General features: G+C 38.2%; 1 protein-coding gene across 4 annotated transcripts in view; it reads left to right on the top strand.

The window, feature by feature from the left end:
* Window positions 1–11,384: 11,384 nt before the first annotated feature.
* PTPRZ1 (protein tyrosine phosphatase receptor type Z1) overlaps window positions 11,385–27,486 on the top strand; it is a 161,003-nt gene continuing 144,901 nt past the window's right edge. For 2 of the 4 annotated variants that reach the window (XM_033420395.2, XM_004265510.3), the window contains exon 1: window positions 11,385–11,830. In XM_033420395.2, coding sequence (XP_033276286.2) covers window positions 11,773–11,830 — 58 coding nt within the window. In that variant the 5' untranslated portion in view covers window positions 11,385–11,772. The remainder of the gene's footprint in view (window positions 11,831–27,486) is intronic. The other 2 variants (XM_004265512.3, XM_004265511.3) reach the window with 1 other exon arrangement.

Below are 27,486 nucleotides of genomic sequence, written 5' to 3'. Positions count from 1 at the left end.
AATTGGAAGCCATCAATAAAAAATCCATAATAGGAAAAACGTTCAATAGGGTTATGATTTGGATAGTAAATGGAATGGCATGCAAATACTACATGATAATTATGATAATTAGATTGTAAAGTACAAAAATATGCTGTCTCTGATTCAATAAGAAATCTGTAGAATGAGGAACTTCCAAAACAGCTGTCAGCCCCAGAATTACGCCACCTCTACTGCTATTTGCACCAGTGAAAAAAGGGGGTTCCCCATGCCTAACTGCACTTACTTCCAAATAGGTCTCCCCTGCGTCATCTGATGGGTGGAATTCTAGCTTCAAGTGAGTCTGAGAGATGTAGTTTTTTTAGCTTTCCAGTCTCTGCATGCTAAAAGGGATTGGAATACATGTTGAAGGAGATAATCCATAGGATCTGTTACTACTGTTAGGAAATCAACAGTTGATTTTATCTAGCATGAGTTGAACAATTAGATGGGCGGAGAGGAACCAAGGAGGCACGCGGTATAGGGTCAGTGGATCTTTTAAGGAAGCATAATTTCTAGAAATAACATGTTCTGGAGAAAATATTTATTATTATTTTAATAAGAGAATGTTTAATAAGAGAATGTTTGCCAATGACCACTATATTCTAAAGTCCTATCAAAAAAAGAAATCGTAAATAATAGAATTGGCTGCCTGGTGTTGTAGAAAGAGGACTAAGTATCAATATACTTGAGTTTTAGTTCTGGTTTTCTTACTAACGAGATAGATTACTTAGTAACTTAGTCATTTAAGTAAATAACTGCTTATATTAGATATCTGAGTAATCTCAGTTTTATTGAAATATAAAAGAATTTCTAAATTTCTTTCCTATTCTAAAAAGGTGTTAAACTTCACCATTATTATTATCATGATCACCTAAGCTGTTGATTTCTCATGTAAATTTTAGCTTATTTAGTCTTATTTTTGGGGAAAGGAGAAACTACTTGTGCCGTATATCCCATATGAGCATAGCTGCTATGAGATCTCTCTACAATGAGAATCCTTAGAAAATTAGATTATATGGACTTTAGAATATTCCATGTCATTATGTCCTCCCCCCTCAAATGTTAATGTTGTACTGAAGTCTCTATGGTGTCTTATAATTGTTCATTACTGATTGGACATTTATTTTTCTTCCTTGGGTAGAGAAAGGAACTTTTAGTCTCTGAAGAGTGTAAAATAGATGGTAAAATGCAGCATTCGTGGAATAAGAAGATACTGCTCTTAAAGTACATTTAGTGACCAAAAAGAGCTCTTGAAATTTAAAAATATGGTAAGAGAAACAATAAACTCAATAGATGTGTTGGAAGAGTTGAGAAAAGTCTTCCAGGAAGCAAAGACAAAAACGTAGGAGAGAAAATAAAAATTAGAAGGTGCTGTAGTCTGTTCAAATGGCTATAACAGAAATACCATAGAGTGGGTGGCTTATGAACAACCGAAATTTACTTCCTCTGGAGGCTTAGAAGCACCCTTAATTTTCTCTGCAACTTTAATTCCCCTTTGCCATGTACCATGGCATAGTCCAGGACTGGATCATGCACATCAGAAAACTTTGTCGTGGAGAAGCTCCAAACCATCCACATATTTGCCCGAAGATCAAGAGTTAGTCTTTGAATACCCTCCGAAAGGCACTGACAGCCAATCAATGATAGAGAAGTGGCAAGAAAAATAAGAAGAGGATTGTGTCGTCATACTGATAATAGAGGCGATATTTGCCACTTTTCTCTGACAGCTCTATCCCAAGCCCTGAGGAGTCAGAGCTCTTAGAGGATTTAGGAGTGAAAATCCTGTAAGAAGAATGCACCACCACCAAGCTGCTTGAGTCTGTCTATCCCTGGAGAAGAAGAAGAGCTTTGAATCCATACAATATTGATGTTGTAGACTTGAGTGTTGAGTTTGTGAGGTTTTTTTAAATTTTAATTTATTTTTGGCTGCGTTGGGTCTTCATTACTGCGCATGGGCTGTTCTCTAGCTGCGGAGAGTGAGGGCTACTCTTTGTTGCAGAGCGCAACCTTCTCATTGCGGTGACTTCTTTTGTTGCGGAGCACAGGCTCTAGGCATGCGGGCTTCAGTAGTTGTGGCACTTGTGGCTCACTGGCTATAGAGTGCAGGCTCAGTAGTTGTGGTGCACAGGCTTAGCTGCTCCGCGGCATGTGGGATCTTCCCAGACCAGGGCATGAACCCATGTCCCCTGCATTGGCAGGCAGATTCTTAACTACTGCGCCACCAGGGAAGCCCTGAATATAGAGTTTTAATAGACCAAAGTGCCTGAAAAATGAATAGACTCTAACCAAGATGCAATAAGAGATGGGAAAAGCGGTTTACAACATCGTAATTATTAAGGACAGTTAGTGAAAAAAATGTAAACTCATATTTTTACTTCTATGAGTCTATATTCTTCAATAACCTGTTACAGGTATGTGAAAATCTGGAAAGCCCATTCAATTTGTATGTAACAGATTACATTAGCTCTGAGTATAACAGACAGGAGCACGATGTCCCTCAGTTGAGCTGAAGGACCATGTTCTTTCCTCCAGCCTTTTACTTATTTCCAGCAATAGTTCTTTTAAAAACTATATTCTTATTACAAAATGAAGGAAATAAGGCTCAAGTTAAAAGTGGTAAAATCATTTTTCATTTTCTAAGCAGTGCTGGAATGACTAGTGCTATTATAAACACAAGAAATGAGTTCATGATCTTAAAGTATATAAATGTAATCAACATTTTTCCTTTCAAAGGTAAAAAAAAAAAAAAAGGTAGGAAAGATTCAGAGAAGTGATTTTCTTTTGTAATACAAGCTATTTGCCTTGCTGTCATAGTCAGCTGCTTCACTCTTATCCATCCACCCTCTTCAACCTTCTACAGAAGCTTTCTGGGTTGGAGCAACACCCCAAAGATTGATGGAGGGTATGGGTTAACAATTCTGTGAGCTGTTCCGACCCTGACAGTGGAGATTTACATAGGTATTTTTCTCTGAAAGACTTTAGAATAGTTTTTAACATTCAGAACCTAAGAAAAGATAGCAAAACAATTATCAGACCATTATGCAATCATGAAACAGTGTGCTCTATTGATTTTGAATTTCTTTATATCCTTTTATTTTATACTCTCCTTCTCTCTCTCTCGTTTTCACTCTGTGTAGAAGACATATCTATTATTTACCCATATTCATTTCTCCTTTCCTTCTAGGCACTTTGGAAAACCAATGCGTTGGAAGAGAAGTGATATATGTCATATCTGTGTGGAAATATTTCCGTTGACAGTGCAAGACGCCCAAGCACTCTCTTTCCTTGAAATTGTGAAAATGTTGAGAAGGAGGTGCCAAAAGCTCAAAGCAGCCTGGATTCCTGAACAACCATATTCAAGGCAGCTAAACTGGCTTCCAGTGATCAAGAAATAAACTTTTTGTCCGGTCAAGTCCCAGATATTTTAATTTTCTTTGTTAACTGCAGTATACCCTAGCCCATCCTGATATACTCACTTTTCATTATGTATTTCCCCACTTTGGTTTTTGTTATTTTAATTTACCCATATCATTAGGCATTTTTTCATGTTACTAAACATGCTTCATTGGCCTTCAAATTTTAACTTGTCAAGTGTACATATACAAAGATAGACAGGCATAAACGCTATGAAGAACCAGTTTCATTGGAATATAAAGCAAGCAGGAATCTTGTCAATTCAGTTTGAACTGCGGTGCTCACTAGGGGATATGGTAAGTACCAAGCTACTGCTGCTTGAGAAAGATGCCTTCCTCTGGCTGAGTAAATTCAAGGTATGTTTATGGGAAGAGCATACACACCGAAATCAGAGAAACTCGGTTTTTAATTCCAATTCTACCGTCACAAGTTCTTTGACCCTGAGTAATGCTAAGCTATTTCAGCCTTGGGAAACATCTGCAAAATGGAGAAACGATATATCTAATTTGGAGTTTGGGCGTGATTAAAGATAGTAGATGCAAAAATATTTGGCATAGAGTTGATAGTCACGTCAGTAAAGGATAAATATTACTACTGTCATATGCTGTTTTCTTGATAAGATTTTGGAAATTCACTAGGTGCTGGAGGATTCAGGGATGAAAACAAGGGTCTTAATGGCATCCCTCTGTTCTCCATCTTGATGTCACCTTCTGCTCAACTATACTGATTTCCCAAATCCTGCCAGGGGTTTGTTTGTTCCAAAATATATCTACTTAGGTAACTGAAGAGAAACACAAGCCAGTATTATTCTCAGGATAATAATAATCTTATTTGGGCAGGCAGCACGTTTGAATTCCTGGGTTGGTATTTATTTCTCACTTCACACACTGTTCATGTTCCTGACATTTGACATGGGATAAGCTTGTAAAGTGTACTATGTATCAGGAAAGCAAAGTAGGAACACATTTCCAACCATGTAAGGCACCTGGACTGAGTTTGGTTAGGGATTAGTTGGTATACAATCTCTTAAGTGTCTTCAGGGAGAGGCAGTGTACATTATATTTGGATAAATGGGTTCACACCCAAAGTCTGTCATTTACAATCTGTGTGACTAGACAAATCATTTTGCCTCAGTTTTCCCATGAGACTGGGAAGATGGTAAAGCTATGCATATCATAGATTTGCTGGAGGATTAGACAATTATATACTACATCTTTAGAACAATGCTTGGTACCTAATAGTTGCCATGTACATGTGTCTACAATCACTATTATGATGAGAGATACAGTAAAGCGTTGATCATTAATTAGTTTTCTAGAACTTTGGTTTATGTCAGCTTCTCAATTGTTTTATCTGTTTGAGTCATATTATTTCTCATGAAATTAATGAGAGACTCCTCCAGGGTTATGGGCCTCCTCAGCTTTTATTCCTACTTTAGGGAACAGGAGAAGCTGTCTAGAAATAATGTAAGTAAAAGAAGATACTTACAGAGAATGGCCAATGGCAAATGTCAAGGTTTTGTAACAGCCCAGAAATACAGATGTTTCTTAACTCTCAAAATTTAAAATTAACTAATGGCCGTATACTGCCGCTGGAAACAATAGGGAAAGTTTGAAGTTCTCAGGCCCAGCCTGTTCTCTGCTTGCATGGAGTGCAGGAAGGGGAGAGAAGATCATAGTAGGCTGGGAATGCACGGGAGGGGTTCTAGGCCTGCTAGCCGTGCTGTCAGCTGAAGAACCAAAACCACCAAGTAAGTTCTAAGTTAAGGCAAATATGTCATGAGCTGTCTATGTCTGTAATCAAAAAAGCCAGCCAGTAAGTCAAGAGAGATGGGATACCTCCTGAGTCTGAGGATCTAAATTAGTATCTAGGAACTGACAGGGAAACATCACAGAGCTCTCTGGAACCTTGTTATAAGCAGGCAAGAGAAGTAGCTGGTAGTACTGGTCTGACAGCAGCCCTTTTTCGATAAATTAGTTCATATATTTAAACATTAATTAAGTACAGAATATATGCCAGGCCCATTGATTATGTAAAGAAATCATGGTAGAGACAGGATGGAATTTAAGAGTAAGCTGTAGGACTTGGTGACTGATTAGATGGGGGTGGTGAAGGAGAGGTCAAGGAAACTTCTAAAGTTTTGTGGACTCTAGAAAGTTCTAGCTTAGGAAGAATGATGAGTTTTTAGTTTCGGATACTATGCACTTGCAAGACCATTAGAATGTGATTTTTACACCGTTTAAAGACCTCTATAAATGGAATAAGGAAGGCAGAAACCTAGTGTTAGCGGTTTGAGAGAAATGGGAGGTAAGGAAGTGGAGATAATGATTATAGTCTATTCTTACAAGAAGATTATGAAGGAAGACACAGCCGGTACTATAATTATAATGAGACATGTGGTCAAGAAAAGATTTTTTTAATGGAAAAATATTTTAATAGCCTAGTGAGAAGAATAAATCAGGAGGGAGAGATTCAAAGAAATGATGGACCATTGGCTCCAGAAGAGTCAGGAGGTTCAAATCAAGCTTGGAAGAATGAGCATTTAGCCAGAAAAGGGAAACCTCATTATCTGGGATTAGAGAAAAGCAGTTCTTTCTACAAGGGATGAGATTTGTTCTGGTCCTAAAATCAGATAGATGGCAGTTATAGAGAGATAATATTTTTGGCTAAAAATAAAGGTGAACATAATGATTTTTAATATTGTCAAAAGTATAATGGATCATCTAGAGTGGCTGTATGTTATTTTTGACTGGAGATAGGCAAGAAACAGCCAAGTGACCATTTATCAGGAATGTTTATGCATTTGAGATAGAACAGCTCATTCCAATAACCCAGTCCAATGCTGATTCTCTGGTTTGTAGAATTTGTTTTACACACTTGCTTTCTAGTCTAACACTATCCTGGACATTTTTCAAAGTCCTAGAGAGCAGGTAAATATTGATTTTAAATTAAGCTTGTAGGAACACTTTAAATCCCATGCTTGTCTCTGATAGAACAGGGAGAAATGCGTTTTCACCTTTAAATGACGAGGAAATGAAAGTAGCAATAAACCTAAATTTGGCCATGTGGATCTCTTTAATGCCATACAAATTTGAGGATACATTCCTCTGGAACTTTTTGAATAATGGAGTTCAGATCACGGTTCTCAGGTGAAAAGAAAATTATGATTATTCTATTATGTTTTATAATAGAGATGATGGTCATGGGGTGGGGAAAAGGGATCGGCATGTGTAATGACTGTTGAAATATCAGTCATTAGCTTATAACCAGCACAATGTAGAAGAAGAATCGCCTCTCCCATTCTGGTGAACACATTTGTCTTAGTACAACTAACAATTATCTTAATACTACTGACAACTAAGAAGTATTTTACTTCTAAAAAAATAACAATTAATTTCTCAAATTGTAAATATTTAATTAATCCAACCTAATGATTTCTGCTCAAATACATTTGTCAGTGACAATGGATAAAAATAAGCAATAATGTATGTGAACCAAACGGGAACAACATATTACTGTGATAGTATAAGAAGTACAGATATTTTACTTTCCCTTTAATTCCATGTTTTATTCAGTGACTCTACAATATTCTGTAGTTTCCTAGCTCTTCCACTGAATTTACGAGTCAAACAGATTCTGCAGACAAAACACCCCCCTTCCACCATCTGCCTCTATCTTTATTCATGTCAGGAACACTTTGGAAATAATTTGCTGAGTAAGGACACATGGGAAACCATGGACATTTCACAACCACAGATGACTAGCCCTGACATCAGACAATTCCCAGACACACAAAAGGGAGATGGTCAGATTTAGCAAATAAAAATACAGGACATCCAGTTAAATTTGAGTTTCAGATAAACAATGAACTTTTAAGAATAGAAATAAGTCCCAAACATTGCATGGGAGTACATTAAAAGTTACTTTGTACTAAAAAAAATTATTTACTATATTCAAAATTATTCATTAAGTTACTTCATTTTAATTCATTAAATTTAGTATTATAATGCACTAACATTATTTTGTACTAAAAATTATTCACCATTTAATCTGAAATTCAAGTTTAACTTTGGCATTCTGTATTTTATATGGCAATCCTCTACAATGGCATTTTGTAGTGGTTATGTCTTCCTCTCCTATCTGATACTGAATTCCTTTATGGTAGGAATAGAGTAATTCATACTTGGATGGTCATCACCTAAAGCAATGCATGATACATAATGGATATGCAATAGAAATATGTTGAATGAATGAGTGAATGTCAAGGATGAATTTTAAAGAACCAATAGAAATAGAGATAGATAGAATTATAGATATAGATATTTACTCTCTAGTTTATTTTGTTGGCATAGCTCAACAAAATAATTTATTATTGGTACCAGCTAATGGAAGAAATTTTCACGTATTCAGGTAGGAGGAAATCATTCTGGATTACATATGATTTGGCTTGAATGTTATGCTACCTAGAAAAGTCTGTCTTATGGCCGGTCAAACATGCATTATACATCTGCTTTAGCCATTAAAGAAAGAATGCATGTAAAAATCAAAATGGAGTAACTGTGGTTCAGGTATTCAAAATCGAGCCACGTGGCTATTGTGGATGTGGTTTCAGACACGTTCCTGCATCACTGAGAACTTGAATTTTCTGCACTGTATCAAACTCAAAGACACCACCAGCCATTTTCAAAACAATATCTGCTAGCAGCCGCCAGCTGCAACCTTGTGGTCTCAAGGTCTCCCCTTGTAACTATGCAACCATCTCAGACCCCAACCAGTCCCTACTCAACAAGCACCCTTACTTCTTGCCAGTTCCAATCCCAATTCTGGACAAATAACTTATGTAATTTTGCGGGTTTTGCCTCTAAAAGCCTCCCCCATTTTGTAGTCTGGCAGAACACAGTTCAAGTGCTTCTTGAATCTGTGTCTTCCAGGCTATAGTCCTCAGTCTGGCTCAAATAAAACTCTCTTCTATTCCTTGATATAAATTGTTTATTGCTTATTTGCATTGACATTAAAAAGAGTGAAACCAGAGTTCCAGCCCCACCAGGGTTACCCCTTTGGCAACTGGTATGAGCAACAGCACAGCTGTTTTTCTCTTTCTGGCTACAGCTGTGGCTATGCAAGAGATGGAAATGGACACAACCTTCTTCTGCACACGAGAACTCTGGATGTCTTCCTGAAACTTTGGTTATGTTTGAGGAAGCCACAGCTCTGGCTGAAAACTAAAATGAAGACCCACTGGAAGATCCAAATCTTCATTTGAACATTGAGGAATTAAACAAAGAGCTTATGGTGAAAAGTGAAGAACTCTATGACTCTCTCATGAATTGCCACTGGCAGCCTCTAGATAGAGTTCACACTAAAGTCCTAGATGAGACCCCCAAGAAGCAAGATGTTCATTAAGCTACCCAATATCATATTAATTGTATCCTGTTTTGTTATTATTTTTGAAAAAAAAAGTAGTCTTCCAGGAATGTACTGAACTCTGTATGTAAATACAAATTTCCAGGACTTATATGTGATTGACATGAAACAGCATACCGTAAATAAACTTTACCATAACACCTACACACAAAATATACCTTGAATATATATTAAATAAATAATATAAATAATATGTATAAATGTATAGAGAATATATCTATATCTATTTATACATGAATAAATAGGTAGATAGATTGATTGATTCAGCCTGTGAATGGAGGCATGTGATTTTATGGGTTTATAACTTTCAATGGCCAATGTATATTGATCAGGTAACACATCTCAGAAATGGCCATGACCCCCATAAAATTGTATGTGAGTTACAATGTTTTTGATGTTCCCGCCCTTCTGATGGCTTCTCTTCCACACCTGGGCTGTTGCAAGGCCCTATTTTCCAAGGACTGAACCTCCTAAGCCTCCTATTCCATTGCCCTCCTCAGGACTATTAGATCCACTGATTTGGTCCTGCAAATCAGTTTTCCATTGCTATCACTCAGTCGTGTAGAATTGGTTTCCATCCTGCTCCCCATACAAACTTCAGCAGCAACTTGACTACTCTCTCATGGTGGCTTTTGTACCTTCCCAGGTAAATGACAGTACTTTTAACTGTGAGAATGGCATTAGCAGAAACCACAAGATCTACCTGCCCTTTTTATCAGAGTAACTTTCATTTCAACAGTGCCGTTGTTTCATGATCTAACTCAAAAAAGTGACTAGTGGTGTGACTTTGGGGCCAAGTAAGAGGGGAGTTAGGGTAAATTTTGTTACTGTTGGGTTATTCTGGCAGTCTAGTGAGGGAGATTTGATCATCGAGACCTCCTAGAGCACCATACATGCCCCAGAGCAAACCTAGCTTCTAAACAGATAAAGTTCTTGGAAGCGTCTTTTGTGGTTACCTGTTGCTTAGTATTTCAGGTATAAGCTCCTCCACTAGGAAATCAAAGTTCCCAGGGTCTGACCCCACTCAATCTGCTCAAATTTAATTCATGTAGTTTTTATAGCATGAAACATCTGCTTCTTTTCTTCTTGTCTCCAACTCCTTTGACATCAATTGTTTTCCAGCCTGTCCTTCTGGATTAACTACACAACTCTAGGAAAATTTCTCTGCCTACTCTAGTCCATATTAAACACTTTCTCTGACCTTTCAGTGCATTTCTAGTTTATATACACACTTGCTATGCAAGCAAAATTTTTCTTCCAAAGTGGAAACTCACATGAGCAATCATCAATCTTATAAAAGATCATAATTCTTATAAAAAGTGCAGCATTTCTATTTTTATTCACAGGAAGAATAAGATCCAGGGTCACTTTCTTAATATTTATATGTATTCCTGAATAAACATTCTGTATAGATTTGAAATTTATTACACGACTGTAATCAATTTCTGAAGCAACAGCAAATTGCATCATTAGCTCTGCATATTTAACTTAGTGTTCAGAGGCTGTGGATATTAGGGAGAACTGGTAGTAACACTCAAAATACATTCAGAACCCAATTTTGTATGTGATAAGCTTTCTTTAAAAATTTAAAGCTAAAATACTATTTTTGAGACAAGTACAGGACACAGGAGTACACACTGTACAGATAACCTACATCAAATGATTGCTGAGAATACAGGGATAATTCCAGAACTTGACTTTCTGTGCCTTAGAGTGGACTCCTGAAAGGCGACAAACGGGGTCTTATATAAGTATACAAATAGAAAGCACATAGAAACAAGCACGTACAACGCGACATTTACAGCTCTGAGGCAGTACAAGGCATGTGTTATATCTCTTTTGTATATGCTGCAATCGAGCGATTAAAAAATCTTCCCTTGCGACTCTGTGCAAGGAGGCACTTGGGTAGTTCGGTGCGTCCAGAAGGACCACGGCAGAGTTGAAAGTTCCTCCCGGCAGCTGTGCACAGCAGGACAATTTGATTGGAGTCTGGGACAGGGGCAGGGTCTGACTGGTCACAGTCAGGGCCAGAGATTTTTGGCAGTCAACTGCCCTGAAGGAAATGTGGTCTGGAACTACTCTGGTGCTTTGGAAAATGGAAAGAAAGTGGAAAGGGGAACCCAGGTTACCCAGGCGACTCCACCACTTTCTGATTGTACACACTTAACATAGGCGGGCAGGAAAACAATCAAATGAAAAACATTTCCAGGGGTGAACTCCAAAGGTCAATCTCTGGCTGTGCGGGACAATGGGGGTCGGGCCTCCTCTTCCAAAGGGATGAAGGAGTCTTAATGAAGAGACATTTTCTCTACGAAGATTCTAAACCCCAGCGGGTTCCACAAACTCCGGGGCAGCGAAGCTACTAGCAGGGGGCCAGGGGGGAGGGGGGGGTCCCTCTGTGAGTCGCTACCCCGGGACCCGGTCCCCGAACGGCAGCCGCGCCCCTCCGCCCCCGCGCGCGCGGCGCCGCCGCCGCGCCGCGCCCCCGCCGAACCGCGGCGCGCACGGCCCGGCCCGAGCGCGCACCCGGCACACAGGCGCCGTGGCGCTCCGAGAGCTCAGACCGCGACCGTTGCGGGTCTGGGAGACCGAGTCCTGCCCGCCCGACATGCGCCTCGGCTAGCGGCTCCCGAGCCCGCGAGCACCAAGCGTCCTCCCCTAGGTTATTTCTGTCCTTTCTCTCTCTCTCTCTCTTCCTCTCTCCCTCTCTCTCTCTCTCCCTCTCCGTCTCTGTCTCTGTCTCTCTCTCTCTCTCTCTCTCACACACACACACACACACACACACGCACACACACACACACAGCCTCGCACCAGTCTATACACTGGAGGAGAGAACATTTCCTTCGCGTCCCCTCCCTCTCCATTCAGACACGCCGAGGAGCCGCGCGGTGGGAGCCCCCGGATCGTCTGGAAATGCGAATCCTAAAGCGCTTTCTCGCCTGTATTCAGCTCCTCAGTGTTTGCCGCCTGGGTGAGTGTTAAGACCTCGGCGGGGTTTCCCCTGTGGGATCGTTTGGGACACGGGTGGGGGGATTTCAGAGCTTTCGGTACTTGCTGCCGCGTCGCCGTGTAGCAAGGAGGCAAGAGGGACGGCGGACTGGGGAGCCCACCGTGTTGCGGCGGCACGACGGGGTGTTGGCAGCGTGGGAGAACGCGCCCCCTCCCCACCTCGCACCTCCGCCACAGTTCACCTGCCCGCGGGGATGCTGCTCCCGAGGCCGGGAGAGGGGGGCTTGCCCGTCACGCTTCTTGTACTCGCAGCTCTTCTCCTCTTTGCAAAGTGTGGAAAAGAGCCTTTTAGATATACATAAAAAGATAAATACACCCTTGGTGCGGGGCTACGTATTGTATCGCATTCTTGCTGTTTAGTTCGTGCTACGGATATTTATGGGCTTGAATGAGGAATACACGTGTCTGATGCGAATTAAACACACACACACACACACACGCACACACACGCCCGAAAGGTAGTAAGAGGAACAGGCACCAACCTGACTTTTCAGTGTTTTCAGTACTTTTAATTTAGTCACATTCAAGTCTGGGCAGTTACTTTAAAAAAAAGTTTCAATCAGAATTTCTGTCAACATTCTGCCACTGCTGCCAAAGTCAGAGGAGAGCTGCAGGTTGATATACATATTCAGGGATTCATCTTTTACCCACCACCTTCCAGGTTACACATTTAATACTGAAACTGTCTTCTGAAAGAGCCAGTTAGAATCTTTACCTGGGATGCAGATTCAACTGTTCAGGGCATTTTCTGGAAGGATTGTAAGACTGGATTTTTGTATTCTATTAAAGAAATGTCTTTTTATCCTTCATGAAGATGTTCTATTACAATGGCATATAATAGGTTTGGAGCCATTAACCCAAAAGTTAGAAAATGTACCTCCGTTTGTGAGCACACATATTTTACTCTTTACAGTTAGAGGATCCTAATAGATTGTTCATAATAAAGTAGATATTAACCTATATTTTTATCCAGTAGATGGTGCTGCTCTTGGCACAGTAACCTTTACAAAAAGAAATCATTTCTGTGTTGTAACTAATGGGCATTGCATTGCTATATGGTGATAATTGCCAATAGCCTGCCAGATATATGCACATAATTTAAATTCTAAAAGCTTTATGAAAGTGCTCAGAGATGGTGTGATGCACACGGTTGACATTTACGACTTGTGAGGAATCTGGTCCTGGTTTTCTCTAAAACCATACAATTGATTCTGGAGAGGGGAAGACATTTTTTAAAAGTACTGTGGTCATCAAATACATACCTGTTGAATTTATGTTTCTGTTATAGATCTGTTTTAATAACAAAGCCAGGTCCTCTTGGTACTTAGATTATTATCTCACTGTAGTATAAAAATAAACCAGAGAATACTGATTTGCATGCCATCTAAACCACATTCCCTGAGTATATTGTGAAGTTTTAAAATTAATATATAATTTGCATGGCATACAATTCATCTTTTTAAATTGTTCAGTTCAGTGGGTTTTAGTATATTCACAAAGTTGTGCAACCATCACCACTATCTAATTATAGGACATTTTAATCACCCCCAAAAGAAACTCCATGAACAGTCATTCCTCATTCTCTCTGACCCTAGCCCTGACAATCACTAATCTACTTTCTTTTTCTATAGATGTGTCTATTCTGAGCATTTATATAAATAGAATTGTATGATACGTAGCCTCTGGTGTCTGGCTTCATTCACGTAGCATAATGTTTTCAAGATTCATCCATGTTGTAGCATGTATCAGTACTTCATTCCTTTTGGGTGGAATGCTATTCCATTTCAATACACCATGTTTTGCAAAGGCTTTTCTCAATAAAGCATTGTTAGTAGCCTGTTGCTTGGGGTTTATAGATTTCAGTTTATTGGACATTTTCTTTAATGTTTTGATGATGTAAAATTTAACTGGAAAGGATTAAATGAATTGTTTAAGAGTATTGCAAGTTTATGTGATGATATTGAATGTGAGCTTGTATTAGAACTCAGAATGTGGGTTTTTTGAGACTGGCAGGTGAATACTTTTGTATCCCTTCCCATTTGAACACAGTTGGCCTTTTACTTTGTTGCCTGCAGACTGACCTTGGCTACCTCAGATGGAATGAATACCTGATCTCAGATAGGACATTTTGAAAAACTGAGGCACATTATCTACCAATGAAAAATTCAGTCTCCACTTCAATTATTTTACTCTCAACATCTACTATTGTATTTGTGAATGTGTTTACTACTCATTCTCAGTGTCTTTGGAGCCAATGAGTTGAGCTGGCACATATAATAGATGCTCAGGAAAGGTCCGCCCACTGAGACTTACTGTGCAGGATGACAGCTCTGATACAATTTGAATGTTAGGCTACCATCCTTACCATTATCCAGAAACAAGATGTAGAATTCACTAAGGTGTTCATTGTTAGCAATGTCATAATGACTTTATCACTTTTTGTATCCAAAATGTCCTGATGATTTTGAACTGGACATAAGGAGCAATTGCTTCTTTCAAGTAACTCTCCAAACACAAAAATCCTCATTCGATTATTTGGAGTGAAACAAATTCTTCCTTTCCACATTACTGCTAGGGATCACTAGAAACTAAAGAGGAACATTATGGGTTTTTTGGGGGAGGGGGTTAAATCTATCTGTGAGTTCATCCATTTGGATCATCATATCAAGATTAGCCTGAAGCCTCAAATGTTTTTGCCAGAATTAGCTAGATCACAGTTCTTAAACTTTAGGGTACGTCAGAGGCACCAGGAGGGCTTGTTAAAGCACAGATTGTGAGGGCCACCCTGAAGAGTTTTGATTCAGTAGTTCTGGGGTGGGGCTGAGAATCTCAGTGTCTAACAAATTCCCAGGATATGCAGATGCTGCTGGTCTAGGCCCACATTTTGACAACTGCTGAGCTAGTTTGACATTTAAATGTCAATAAAGTTTCTGGCTTATTAACAAGATTTTACCATGGACTTGATTTCTGATACCTGACTTAATATTAATTTTAAAAATCACATGAGAAACACAACATTTAGTGTTATTCAGCTGAAGGAGATTCTTAATCAGAGGGGCAGAAAATAAAGATGACTCCAAGAGAATTCCCTAAGTGAATTTGAACCTTCTCTAAAATAATTGAGAGGTTTTCTGCTAGGTGGAGAACTAATGTAATGACTGTATAACTCTAGTTATTATTTAATTGTGACCCACTGAACAGGTAATGGGAAAATCAGCAGTGGCTTCCTGTAAGGAGGCTTAAGTATGAGTCATAGAGGAGAGGTAGGTGTTTTAAGAGCTTTTAAGGAGGAATAGTTTCTTTCAACTAATGAGAATTCAGGATCCTTTTTTTTTTCTTTTTCTGAATTTTATTTTATTTACTTTTTTATAAGCAGGTTCTTATTAGTTATCCATTTTATACATATTAGTGTGTATATGTCAATTTCAGGATCTCTGAATTGAGTTACAGTCATGCAAGGTACACTGAACTAATATGTTTAAATATTACTGTTAAATTTGTAATGAATCAAATTCTGAACTTTTAAGTCATGTATTATTGCTTTAAAGGACACATTAACTACAAATTATACCCAATTCCTCTGCAAGAATTAATTGCTTAATTTATCTTGAGTATGGAATCAGTAGAATCCAGTATGTTGTGACTCTCAGCTTGGTCTGTTTACCTTCCGAAGACAAATTGTAACCAGGAATAGAAAATACTCATGCCTTTTTCCCCCAAATAATAACTAGTCTCCATTCAGAAAATTAATTACTTTTGATTTGCAGAATAGGAATTTTCTTTATTTCATCTCTGTCTCCTTTTTATGTAGACTATAGCTGCTTCCACTCAGGGAAGTTTGCCAGGATAAATCATTTCATTGATTAATTCATTTATGCTGTCATGTCTGCATGAGACATTTGGGAACTTGTTGAAAATTTCTTGTGGGAATTTTGCTTCTGGCAAAAATTCAGGTTTTTCTGGAAGCATGCGCTGCATTTCCTCATTCCCCTGACTCCAAGGAGATTTGAGTTTTGTCTAACCTGGTAGCGTTGCTTGACCACTCATTTGCCAACTGTTTTAGACTGTAGTATGGAAATGGAACCCCCTCATTCAGGACCAGAGGACCTCAGAGGAAGGCCTTGATTAAGAAGATGAGCTTGTGTTTTGTTTCCATTTACCATCTACTCAGTGCTTGCCAGGTGCAGACCCACTGCTGGGCATTTTATGTACATTTTCTCATTTCATTCTCCCCAAAAGTGTTTCAGATAGGTGTTTCATTTTACACATGTTTCAGCTGAGGGAACTGAGGCACAGAGAAGTTAGATGGCTTACCTAAAATCGCACAGCCTGTTTCAGTCTATGTGTTCCTTCTGACTCTCAAGCCTGAGCCTTTTCCTCCTTTCATTCCTGGGAGATGAATTTGCTGTTTGGAATATGCTAGCTCGTTTCACATGAGATGTGATGCTACATTTCACGTTCCCATTTGCTTTCTTGCAGATATCCATTCATGATTTTTCCCATGTGCTCCCATATTACTTTTTCCCCCTTTTCTTTTTTAAAAAAATTAAGGCATAATTTATCTTTTCTAGTGTACCATCTGGAAAGTTTTGACAAATACATATAGTCAGGTAACAACCACCATGATCCAGATATAGAACATTCCCATCCGTACTGTTTTAACTACTCTTCCGTTACAGGTTTCCTAAGTGCCCAGCATCTGCTAGGAACTAATAATTAAGCAATGCATCAACATACAGAGTCCTAATACTCATGATGCCTGCAATCCAGCTGATCTGAATCATTCCCCACATTGAAACCTCCTTTAAATCTCACTTTGAAGGTGTTTTCTTCTTTTAGAACTAGTTGAAAATAACATTCTTTCCCAAATATCTCTTAATGTGTTAAATATCTTAACTTTTAAATATTTTTAAATGTTTCCCACTTCATCAAGAAGGCCATTGGTAAAAGTCAGAACTAATTTAAACATGACATATGTACGTTACGATTGTGCTTTAACTTTTAGTGTCTTGTTGGGAGTAATTCCTGGCAGCAACCACAGGTTACAGAAGGAAACCAGTTTTTACCTGTGTTTTTAATTCTTCGGAGGCATGTATAACATATGTATAGGAATTAAGGGAAAAATTATTTGATCATATGGCACAGTCTTAAAACACTTATATTTTAGAACTGTGCTGTGCAGTGCCACGGCCACTAGGCATATGTGGCTATTTAATTTCAAATTTATTTAATACATTGATTCAGTTCCTCATTCACACCAGTCATATTTCAAGTGCTCAGTCGGCACATGTGACTACTGGCTGCTGCATGGGGCAGTGCACACATAGAACATTTATATCACTGGAGAAAGTCTATTAAACAGTGCTGTTTTAGAATCAAAAGCTGATAAAGTATTGATTGATAGTACTGATGAGAACTCAACTCAACTAAAAAGACTCCTAGAGTCATTAAAATTATTTGAAGTATCAATGTATGTTGGTTATTTTTGGCCTGTGTTGTGTCAGCCATACAAAAATCACAGAGATGTTCTGGTGGCCTGAGGTAGAGCAGCAATAGATGAAGAAAGTTAAATGGCCACTTCGTGGCCTTTTAGAGACTGGGGCTGAATGGATGAGATTAGCTCTGGTCCAGGAGTGAGAGCTCCCACAACTCATTTTCTGTACCTGTTCTAGCATTCACTGTGTTGCTTTGCAATGTCTCTGTCTCTCTCCCCAATTAGACAAGTTCCTTGAGGGCAAAGACTGTATTTCATTCAACCTTGGACTTAGCATTCTTGGACTTAGCACCTGTAGTAGGTGCTTAATAAATCTTTAATACAGTACTGTGAAGATTCTTAGATAGCAGTAGGTTTTTGCTGTTGCGATCAGCCAGTTTATTCTGGCCTTTCCTTCTTTTGATTCTAATCTCAATTCGAGAGTTCGGTCACCATTGACCTCTAGCCATCCATCTTTAATGCCACTTCTGGCACCAGACCTTTGCTTTCTTTGATTCTCCCAGAAATGCACTTAAGCATCACCTAGATCCTATCTGTGCATGAAAAATATAGTCCCCATGATAGCTACTGCATATGTAGTGGCAGGAGCAGTTTTGAGTGAACATTTAATTCTAGTTGAGTTGGCAGCCATGAAGCTCGGATATGTCCCGGGGGCAGGGCATGAAGCCAGTGTGTATGTGTGTATATAAGTGCACGTGCACATGCAAGCATGCTTCCCTGTTAGGGAGAAGAGGGCGGTGGGCGTGGGGGATGGTCAGTAATGATAAATGAAGTATCTTGATACCACGAAGACAGTATTTTTAGTCAATCAGAAGCCATCATGTTAGATTAAGTGCTCTGTAGTCAAGCTGGCCGTAAGAGGTAGTGGCCCAAGTCAGTTCTGGAAAGCAGATAAATGACAGGAAGTGCAGTTACATTATGTGGATATTCATGCTTTTGGAATTTGTCTGAAGTTTTATCATTAATCTCAGAGATGAGGTACTGCATGTGGCTCAGCCCTGCACATAGCGGATGTTCAGCAAATATTTGAATTTAATTAAATTCAGATGGAACAGGGCAGGGGATGAGTTAGAAATTTTCACAGGAGTTAAAAACAGAAACAAGATTTGCTCTTCGATTAGGATCTTTGCTTTATTTTCTTCTCACTCACCTTCCTTTCTTTTATTGGTTTCTATTTCCTTTTCACCTCACTTCCTTTAATCACGAGTTTAAGATTTTAAAAAAATTCAAAATTGCTCAGCATTGTGATGAAGATTATGATAGGAAGAAGACTGACACTATTTGATACCATTATTTTAAAATATTTTTGATGTGTTAATATAATTTGGGGAGCTTTGTAGTTAACATAATTTTAAAAGTATGTGTTAACATATCTTTCTGCCTAAAAATTCTAATGTGTTAAAATGGGCAGATTATCTTTTTTTTTTTTTTTTGCTTCTGATACTTATGCAGATATTAGAGTAAATGTGATTATTCAGAGTCCTGGTTAATGTGAACTTTCTGGTTTCATTCAATAAGCATGCATTAATTTATGTACACATTGACAAAAGATAAATTTTTTACAAATTCCTTGGAAATATAGTCTTTATACATTCAGAAAGAATAATTTATTAATTAGCAAGAAAGAAGGATTTTCTGTTAAAATATTCATAACAATGTCCACATGTACCTTCCTATTCTTGCAGCATCATTCTATCCTTCTTTTTCTCTGCCTTCCCCATCTACTCCATAATTTTTCTGTTCTTTCACTGTCACTGACTGACTGCTTATTTCTTGATGTCTAGAGCTCTAACATATTTACTTAAAGATGGGTCTTGATACTAGGCCTTTCCTCTGAACTGGTTAACTCAGTACCTTGAGTAGGAATAAAAGAAAATGTTGCTGTTTAAAATGACCTCTTTTTGCAGAGATCCTGGTCACCACCAGAGTCCTGCTTGTGTGCTTGGAATAACAGAATGCTGGCCAGATATAAGGAACTTTCTGGATTTTCTCAAAGTTTTCAGTCACCTGGTCATCAGATTAAAAATATTCCTGTAATGATGTTTTTGCCTTTGCATTTTGACACATTTTCTTGAATAGGGTAATAAGGGTGGCATCTCACCTGGCACACAGAATTGTGCAGAATCTTGGTCTGCCCACTGGTGTGTTTTGCACACGTGATATCCTTGTCGTGTTTGTTTCAGTGTGAAATGAGGTTGATAACCATTGATCTCGGTCAGTGGTTCTCAATCCTGGCTGCACTTTAAAATTATCTAGTGTTGTGGATTGAATGTTTGTATCCCCCCAGCATTCCTATGTTGAAGTCCTAACCCCCAATGTGATGGTACTTAGAGGTGGGACCTTGGGGAGGTAATTAGTTTTAGATGAAATCATGAAAGTGGAATCCCCTTGATGGGATTAATGTCCTTATAAGAAGAGAAGGAGAGACCAGAACTCTATTTCTTTCTTTTCTGATGTGAAAACACAGAGGGAAGGCAGATGTCTGTAAGCCAGGAAGAGTGTTTTCTCCAGGAACCAAATCTGCTAGCCCCTGGATCTTGGACTTCTCAGTCTCTAAAACTGTGAGAATAAATGTTTAAGCCATCCAGTCTATGGTATTGTTTTTATAGCAGCCTGAGTTGACTATATACCAGGGGAAATTTTAAAACATACTGATGTCTGGGCCCTACCCTGGATCAAGTACATGTGTGGGTGTGGGCCCCAGACGTGAACATTTTCTTAAAACTCCCCAGGTGATTACAGAGTACAGCCACCATTTAAAACAACAGATCTAGGTCAACCTTGTGATACTACTAATCTTAGTTCATTTTTCTTAAGGTAGATATATTGGCAAGTTTCATGCCATTCTAAAACAAAGCTAGTACCACAGGACAAAGGCCCTGGAAAACTTCCCATCCCTCTCTCCTCTTCTTAAGGCAGTTTCAGTTTCAGGGTAACCCTAGAAGGAGGAGTATGGACCATAATGGTTGACCTCATAGTCTTTGAAAGCCAGAGGAACTTCAGGAGGCCAGACAGTCTTGGAGTTGGTCCAAAGATTCAAGTCTATCAGCAGATGGGAGGATTACTGAACCACTCTGAGATGGGAGACACAAGTGCATTTATCAGGACATGGGCACATAATATCTTTTGTTTTGTCAACGATACATATTCTTACTGTTCCCTTGTCTTGTTTATTTTCTTTCTCCATGCATAATTTGTTCTAGTCATAGTTACTATTTTCTGTTATGTAGTAGATACAAGATTTAGCTGTATTTTTTCATTTCAGCAATTTATTGTGTGTGTGTGTGTGTTTAAAATTACATTTTCATTATTGACCAGGTGTTGGCTATTTGTTTTTACTGTATTTGAAAAGCACTAATAGCTCTGCTTAAAAGTTAACAAAGAACTTTTTTAGATGGCCCAAACAACTATTTTAATATTCTTAATCATTAAATAGTGAGAACACAAGCACACAATTCACTGACTCTTTATTGAGCACCTTGTTTGTGATAAGTATTCTCCTAGAGAGAATATTCCTCTAGTGGTCTGCTAAGCCTTTGCAAGAGAGAAAGATCCATACATAAGTAGCTCTCATACATGGCAGAGTTTGCAGAACATGAAAGCGTGAGTTGTGAGTAGGCTAAATTCACCTCTGGGAACATTTCTAAGAGGAGATGGGTTGGATGGAGCCCCTGGATGGAGGAGGGTAGGTCTTCAAGGGCCACTGTTGAGGGGAAGGGTATTAGTGGCAAAAAAGATGGCATACACAGAAGCAAGGAATAAGATCGAGAACGTGGTGTTTAGAGGGAGGAAAAAAATTAGGAGGGGTTTGTATTAGTGGAAAAGTTTCAAATAGTAGGTAGGATTTCCAATGGCTAATTGAAGGGTTTGGAGTTTGGAATTTATCCAGTATATTGTGGAGAGCTAGTGGAGGGTTTTGAGCAGTGAAATGACTCGAGTAGATCTCTTTACTTTAGGAAGGTAACTCCAGTATATCAGAGTGTAGGATGGATTGGAGCAGAGTGAGACTGGGAATCAGGAAGCTCAGTTAAAAGGCTATTACACTGTGTCAAAGTGGAAATTTGATAGATCATTTGGAGGTATAATAATACCATCCTCTTTAAATAGTACTTTAATGTTTAAAAGTATTTTCAAATACATTGCCTCATATGATATAAGTGTAATTAGTATAATTGCCAGGACTTGGTGCCATTCTCTGGAGAGTGAGTTGTTGGTGGTCCTCAAGGGAACGTCCTCCCTGGGAAGATGAAGATATAGTAAGGACTGTATAGAGTCAGAGAAATATCCAGGAAGGAAAAGTGGAGGCAGCAAATACATACAGAATTTGATAATTAGAAGGGAAGAAAAGAAGGAAGGTAGCATGAAGACTGCTTGTGTATTGAATGGTAGGACTCCAAATTTGTTACCTCAAGACATAGGAATTGACGGTAAACATTTCCTCTGAACTGATTAACTCAGTGCCTTGAGAAGTAACAAGAAGAAATGTTGCTGCTTAAAATGATCTATCTTTTTTGATTTTGGTAGAGATCGTAGTCACAACTCTTAAAAAAAGCTTTTCTGTTTTCTTAAGAATAGGAAGGATTTGAGTATATTCACAGTGTCGGGTTAATTTTATCAAGTCTTATCAAAGCTCTTTACTTCATTCACCTTGAAAATCCTTGTATTTGTCTTTTTAAAAATGAACACAGGTATATTGGACATTTCAGCCAGCTGTCTGCCAATAAGTAGGCTTTCTTAATATCCATGATTTCAGATTGCTTGAAGGCCATCATATTCCTACCACATAAGCTAATATCTTTGTATATTGCTTGCAGCTTGTGTTTTACATAAAAACAGTGCAATGGAAGATGATCCATAGAATAGGCTTCCCAGAATCTGTTTTAAAATTGACTTTAGCAAGTTTTTTCTTTTAATTCATGAAAAATACAATAGGATTTTATCTACTGTTTGTCTCTTAAGATATATTAAGGATGCACAAAGTTGTAAATTCATGAATCATTAAGTTTCCAAAAGGGATAAAGTGGCAGCTGTCAAGGATAGAAATGTAAGCATATTTTCTTGTGTAATGAAGAAACATAGCTATATTATGCTATATGAGTTGGATGCAAGACTTTTGTATTTAAGAAGTATGACTGAATGAATTCTTCATGAGTAATACTTGGTTATGGTCAAGTTTCCTTGGATGGTTTTCAGAGTGGGGAAATAACATGTAATATGCATATATAGAAAATATATTTATATAAGTACTTTATATATAAATATATGTGATACGCATATATTATATATTGTGTAGATATGCATATATGTACACAATAAATAAATAAGTATACAATAAATAAATAAGTATACAATAAATAAATAAGTATACACAATAAATAAGTATACATATTCCTGCTTCACAAAATTGATATTGCCGTATTTTGAGCATTAAAAGATTACATCCTATGGGAAAATCATTAAGCTTAATGATGGGAATTGTCCTGGATATTATCAGCCTGATTTTTCCTGCCTCCAGCATAAAGAAAGGAGAGGAAGAAGGTCTGCCTTTTCCTGTGACCTGAATACAGTGCTGTTCTTCACCAAAGGGCTTGAGTCCGGTTGAGATCAATGGAACTCGTTTTACCAGGTCCTCATTGAACAGCCACTGTGTGCTTATCACTGTGCTTGACTTTAATAGTTTTTCTCTTTGAGGAGTTCATCTGGTTACAGATGTAAAATGAACCCTGGTGGGAGCATACCAGAATAGAGAATAATGAAATACATGTTAGATTGTATAAATCAGATTTTAAGTCTGTGGAAAGTCATAGAAAAAGAGACAAAATGAAGATGTGAATTCATTTTAAAAAATGTCTCTGTGAGCATATGAGCAGCAGTTCTTCTTTTTGAACGTGGAGTGTTTACTGTTTCATTCAGTAATTTAAGCATCGTTTGTGTCCTCTTCCATATTCTACCCTACCACATTCAAAATGATAGTGTAAGTAGCAAAATATATGGACAAAATGTGCAGGTTAAAGCACTCTTCTTGTATGTTCTGTTTAACACGCACTTACTGCTGAGAAAATGCCACATAATTTCCATAGTTAAGTCTGTGTCCCAATTTGAGGCTAAATTTTTGGTGGTGGCAGCTGCTATTTTGTGACAAAGGTAAACTCTTGGTGCTAAAATTTCAAAGAATGAGTTGATATGCATATGATTCTTGCTAGAACTCTATCAGAATGGGGCAAGAATTTTGGACATAGATAGCAATGCTGTCTGCAAAACGGGTTCCTGGAAAGAAGCACAAAGAATGAAATCATTTTTAATTAGCCAGTATGGCTAGTACATATTGCCCTTAAATCCTTTACAATACAGCACAATCTGGGCATCACCCATCTCACAAGAGAATATCCCATAATGCTTCTCTCTTGCCTGTGATTGCAACTTATTTTCTTCCTAACTTTTCATTGTATTTTAGCTATTTAGTATTCTTGGCAGAAGTCAAGAACACACAAGATGCTTCTTTGTTCCTCAATAATGTATTCAGAATTTTACACCAACCCCTCCACCCCCTCCCAAAACAATTAAACATCTGTATGGAAGTATTCCTGTTCTCTACTGGTGGGAGCTTTTCAAGGTGGCTGGTTTCTCCTCTCCCCCCTCTCGTCGCCCCCCCACATCTCCACATTTTAAAATTAGAATTTTACAGTGTCTATTTGAAAAAATAAAACAACTGTTAGTTTTTACAAACATGATGAGAGATTAAGTTATATTAGACAGAATGGCATTCAGGCAAGTGAAGATAAGAAAACACTTAGCCAAATAATCTCTCTGCTAATGATAACGGCATATAAACCCTTTCACTGTGAGATGGGTTGGGTCTTCTCTGAATACTGGCAGAGAACGTGTACTTCCACGTAGTGAGTTTTCCCTTTTAAATACATGGGGAGTGCTGACTTTTTTCGATGTGAGGCTTTGACACTGTAGTACACAGTCTGCTGGAGATTTGTTTGGGTGATTGCATTACTGGAGAAAACTCACTGAAAGTAGGTCATCAAGAAAAGATTGATATAGACTTTTCTGTGTGGAAGTAATTATGCTTGTTTATTGCATTGTGCTACATTCTGCTACATATGCCAGACTATGCAAGTGCCAATGAGAAAATATGTTCACATAATCTCACTTAGGATTTGTAGCCTGGAGTTTAAGTTGCCACTGATTAAACTTCTCAGGATTCTTATATGGTATCCAATAATAAAGAGTGAAAAGTTCTTTGCATATTTTCTTGCTCCATCACTTATAAATCCCAAACACATATTAGTTGGTCAAAACACATCTGGAACGTTCCACTATATTAAATCTCTCTCTCAGGCACGCACACACACACACACATGCACACACACACACACACACACACACACACACACACACGAGCCATGAAAATAGCAACAAATGCATCTCCTATTAATTTAGGAAATCCTCACCAACGTGCTCTCTTGCCAAAATGTATACAGTTCAATAAGCACACTATAGTCATTACTTACTTAACATAAATCATTGCTTTGTTGAAGGCCAATGTTAAAAAGGCCTTTTGCAAGTTTGTAGAATGGATACTGGCATGCTTGTAGGGACTTGCATCTTAGGAGAAAGATTTTCCTTTTAACAGACTGTGTTTCTGTAATTCTCAGAAAGAAATTCTCCTGAACCTGACTTCAGTGATGAAACACAATACAGGAATGAGGGTCTCCATCACTGGAAACCATTGAGGAAATAATAGATCAAATTTTGAGTCGCTCCTACTCATTTTTGGGAAGGACCCATAGGTTCATATAACTCCTGACGTCATATGATGTCCTTACCAGGGCATGCAAGATGCTTCAAAACCTGAATTCAGCCTACCTGTCCAGCTTGTCCTGAACTTCCTCACCTGTTCTCCTTCATTTTGGCTCATGTTTTTCCTTTTTCTTTGGTGACTTGTACCCCCTTGCATTCCTAGTTATCTTTCATCTCCTCTGTGAAGCCTTCTCTGACACATTACTGTTCTCAACCAGACAGGGGGACACATCACTCATACTGTATTTCAGTTGTTTCCATAGCTCCCTGCCTTGAAGGAGTCTGGTCTCAAGACTCTAAAGACCCCTGGCCCGTATAGTAGGTGCTCAGTAAATACTTGTGGCATAACTCATTGAGTGAAATTCCTTCCAAAGCAGTCATTCTAAAAACAGAAAATACAACAGAATCTGTCTAGTCAAATGGAAATATTGCCACCACCTCAACTCATTCAGTGCACTCCTCGGCAGGGCAAGAAACTTGGGATCACATTCCCAGCATTCAGAATTAGAATTCAATTCACCCTCAAATTCACTCAATCCCTCTTATTTAAAAAAAAAAAAAAAAAAACCAAAACTAAAAGTAGGTCAATCAAATCACATTCTCGTTTTAACAGGTCCAAGAGTCTATATAGATTTTGAACTGAACTGGCAAACGATCATGGACAACTTCCTAAGGGCTTTTTACTCTTGGCATTCAGACTTTTAAGAAAGAAAATTAAGTGATTGGAATAGAGTACAATAGTGAATGCAGAAGAAGGGAAAAAAGATGACTGTGGCCAGAAACAGGACAGAAAGAGAACTATAAGTTTCTTTATTCTAAGTAGCGGTGGGAGAATCTACTTGTTGGCCTGCACAGCGGATGCACCATTTCTATGGCTAAGTTTTCCCTGTATTTCCTGTCAAGCTAGGGTTTTCATGAAACAAAAAGATACCGGATCCCTCTCGCTAACACCTCCTCATCCCTCCAACACCCCAGGCAGTTCCAGCCAAAAGCATTTCTCTCAGTTCTTTTTATCTTTTTTTTTTTTTTTTAAACCAAGAACAAGATCTGAGATATGTGAGATCCTGTCTGATTCAAGCATGGAGAAAAAACACTGTATATTTTACAGCCACTGGTTACCTGTTGCTGTCAATAGCTGTATTGTCAACATTTTGTCATGGCTCCATGCTTTAAAATTTTTGAGCAGCCTAAGTTTTAGATTTGTAGAGTTAAAGCTGTTTTTCTTGGAAAAGAAAAGCCAGTATTCTTGATACCTGAAAGTCTTTAAAAATGTGAGAATAGCAGAATTATGCCTGGCCCTGCTCGAGGGGCTATGAGGGACATTCTAAAACTACATTTTGTGACAAGAATCAGAGTATCTTTTCTTTGGGCTGCTGACCTTGTTTACGACATAGCTGGAGAGTCTGCAAGAAGACATGGAAACACAAAGAGATTATGAAAAAAAACAGATTGCTAAAAACAAAAGTCTGTCGAGACGGGGCAAATGTTTAGTGAAATACTGTAGACGTTAGTGTTCTGCTCAATAAAAATAGTTTAAATATGTATGAGGCTAACAGGCACATAGAAATTATTTGCAGGGTTCTTTAACTTCCCAATTGCAAACAGCAATGATAAGAAAATCTAATTCAGGAAAACTTATCCTGGTTAGAGTAGGACAAAGGACCCACTAAGATACATAATCACTTATACTGAAAAATAGTCGTTAGTTTCAACTTAGGGTGAATTGTACTAATATTGAATAATAGACGATTTAAGAGATTATTTCAAAATGTATGTTTTACTGTGTCCAGGATAAAATGTAATCATTAAAATTTAAGAAATACAAAATTAAGAGAAAACAATGTCTGAGGAAAATAATTACAATATTCAGATGTTTAATTAAAAGACCCTGAAAAAAACAGAGGACTTGTTTAAATAAATAGTGATGCTTGATAGAATATTAACTAGGTTATTAGAAGTTTAAAAAGCTATTATTATATAATAGCTGGAAGCAGCAGTATTTGATCTGATGAAGAACTGACAAATAGCTGTAAGCAATGATTAAGGCTCCTGTGAGACTTACTTTGGAAAAATCAGGTTTTAAAACACAATTATATAAGGAGGGAATTAATTTGTTGAATTTTTAAAATTCTGAGCACAGAGAAGAATTGTGTGGATTTAATATTAATTTTTAAGGGATGCACTATTTCCATCCTGTTGTTTAAAGAGGCTTTAATTGTTTTAGTTATTTAAAATGAGACCTGAGTTAAACGCTCAGGTGTGAGAATCCTCGCACAAAATTCAGCCATTATGGTTATGGTTCTTTGGAGGCAATA

Source organism: Orcinus orca, chromosome 9, assembly GCF_937001465.1.
Source record: "Orcinus orca chromosome 9, mOrcOrc1.1, whole genome shotgun sequence".
NCBI classification, from domain to species: Eukaryota; Metazoa; Chordata; class Mammalia; order Artiodactyla; family Delphinidae; genus Orcinus; species Orcinus orca.
The sequence above is the reverse complement of the archived record's forward strand: the minus strand, read 5'-3'. Positions and strand labels throughout refer to the sequence as shown.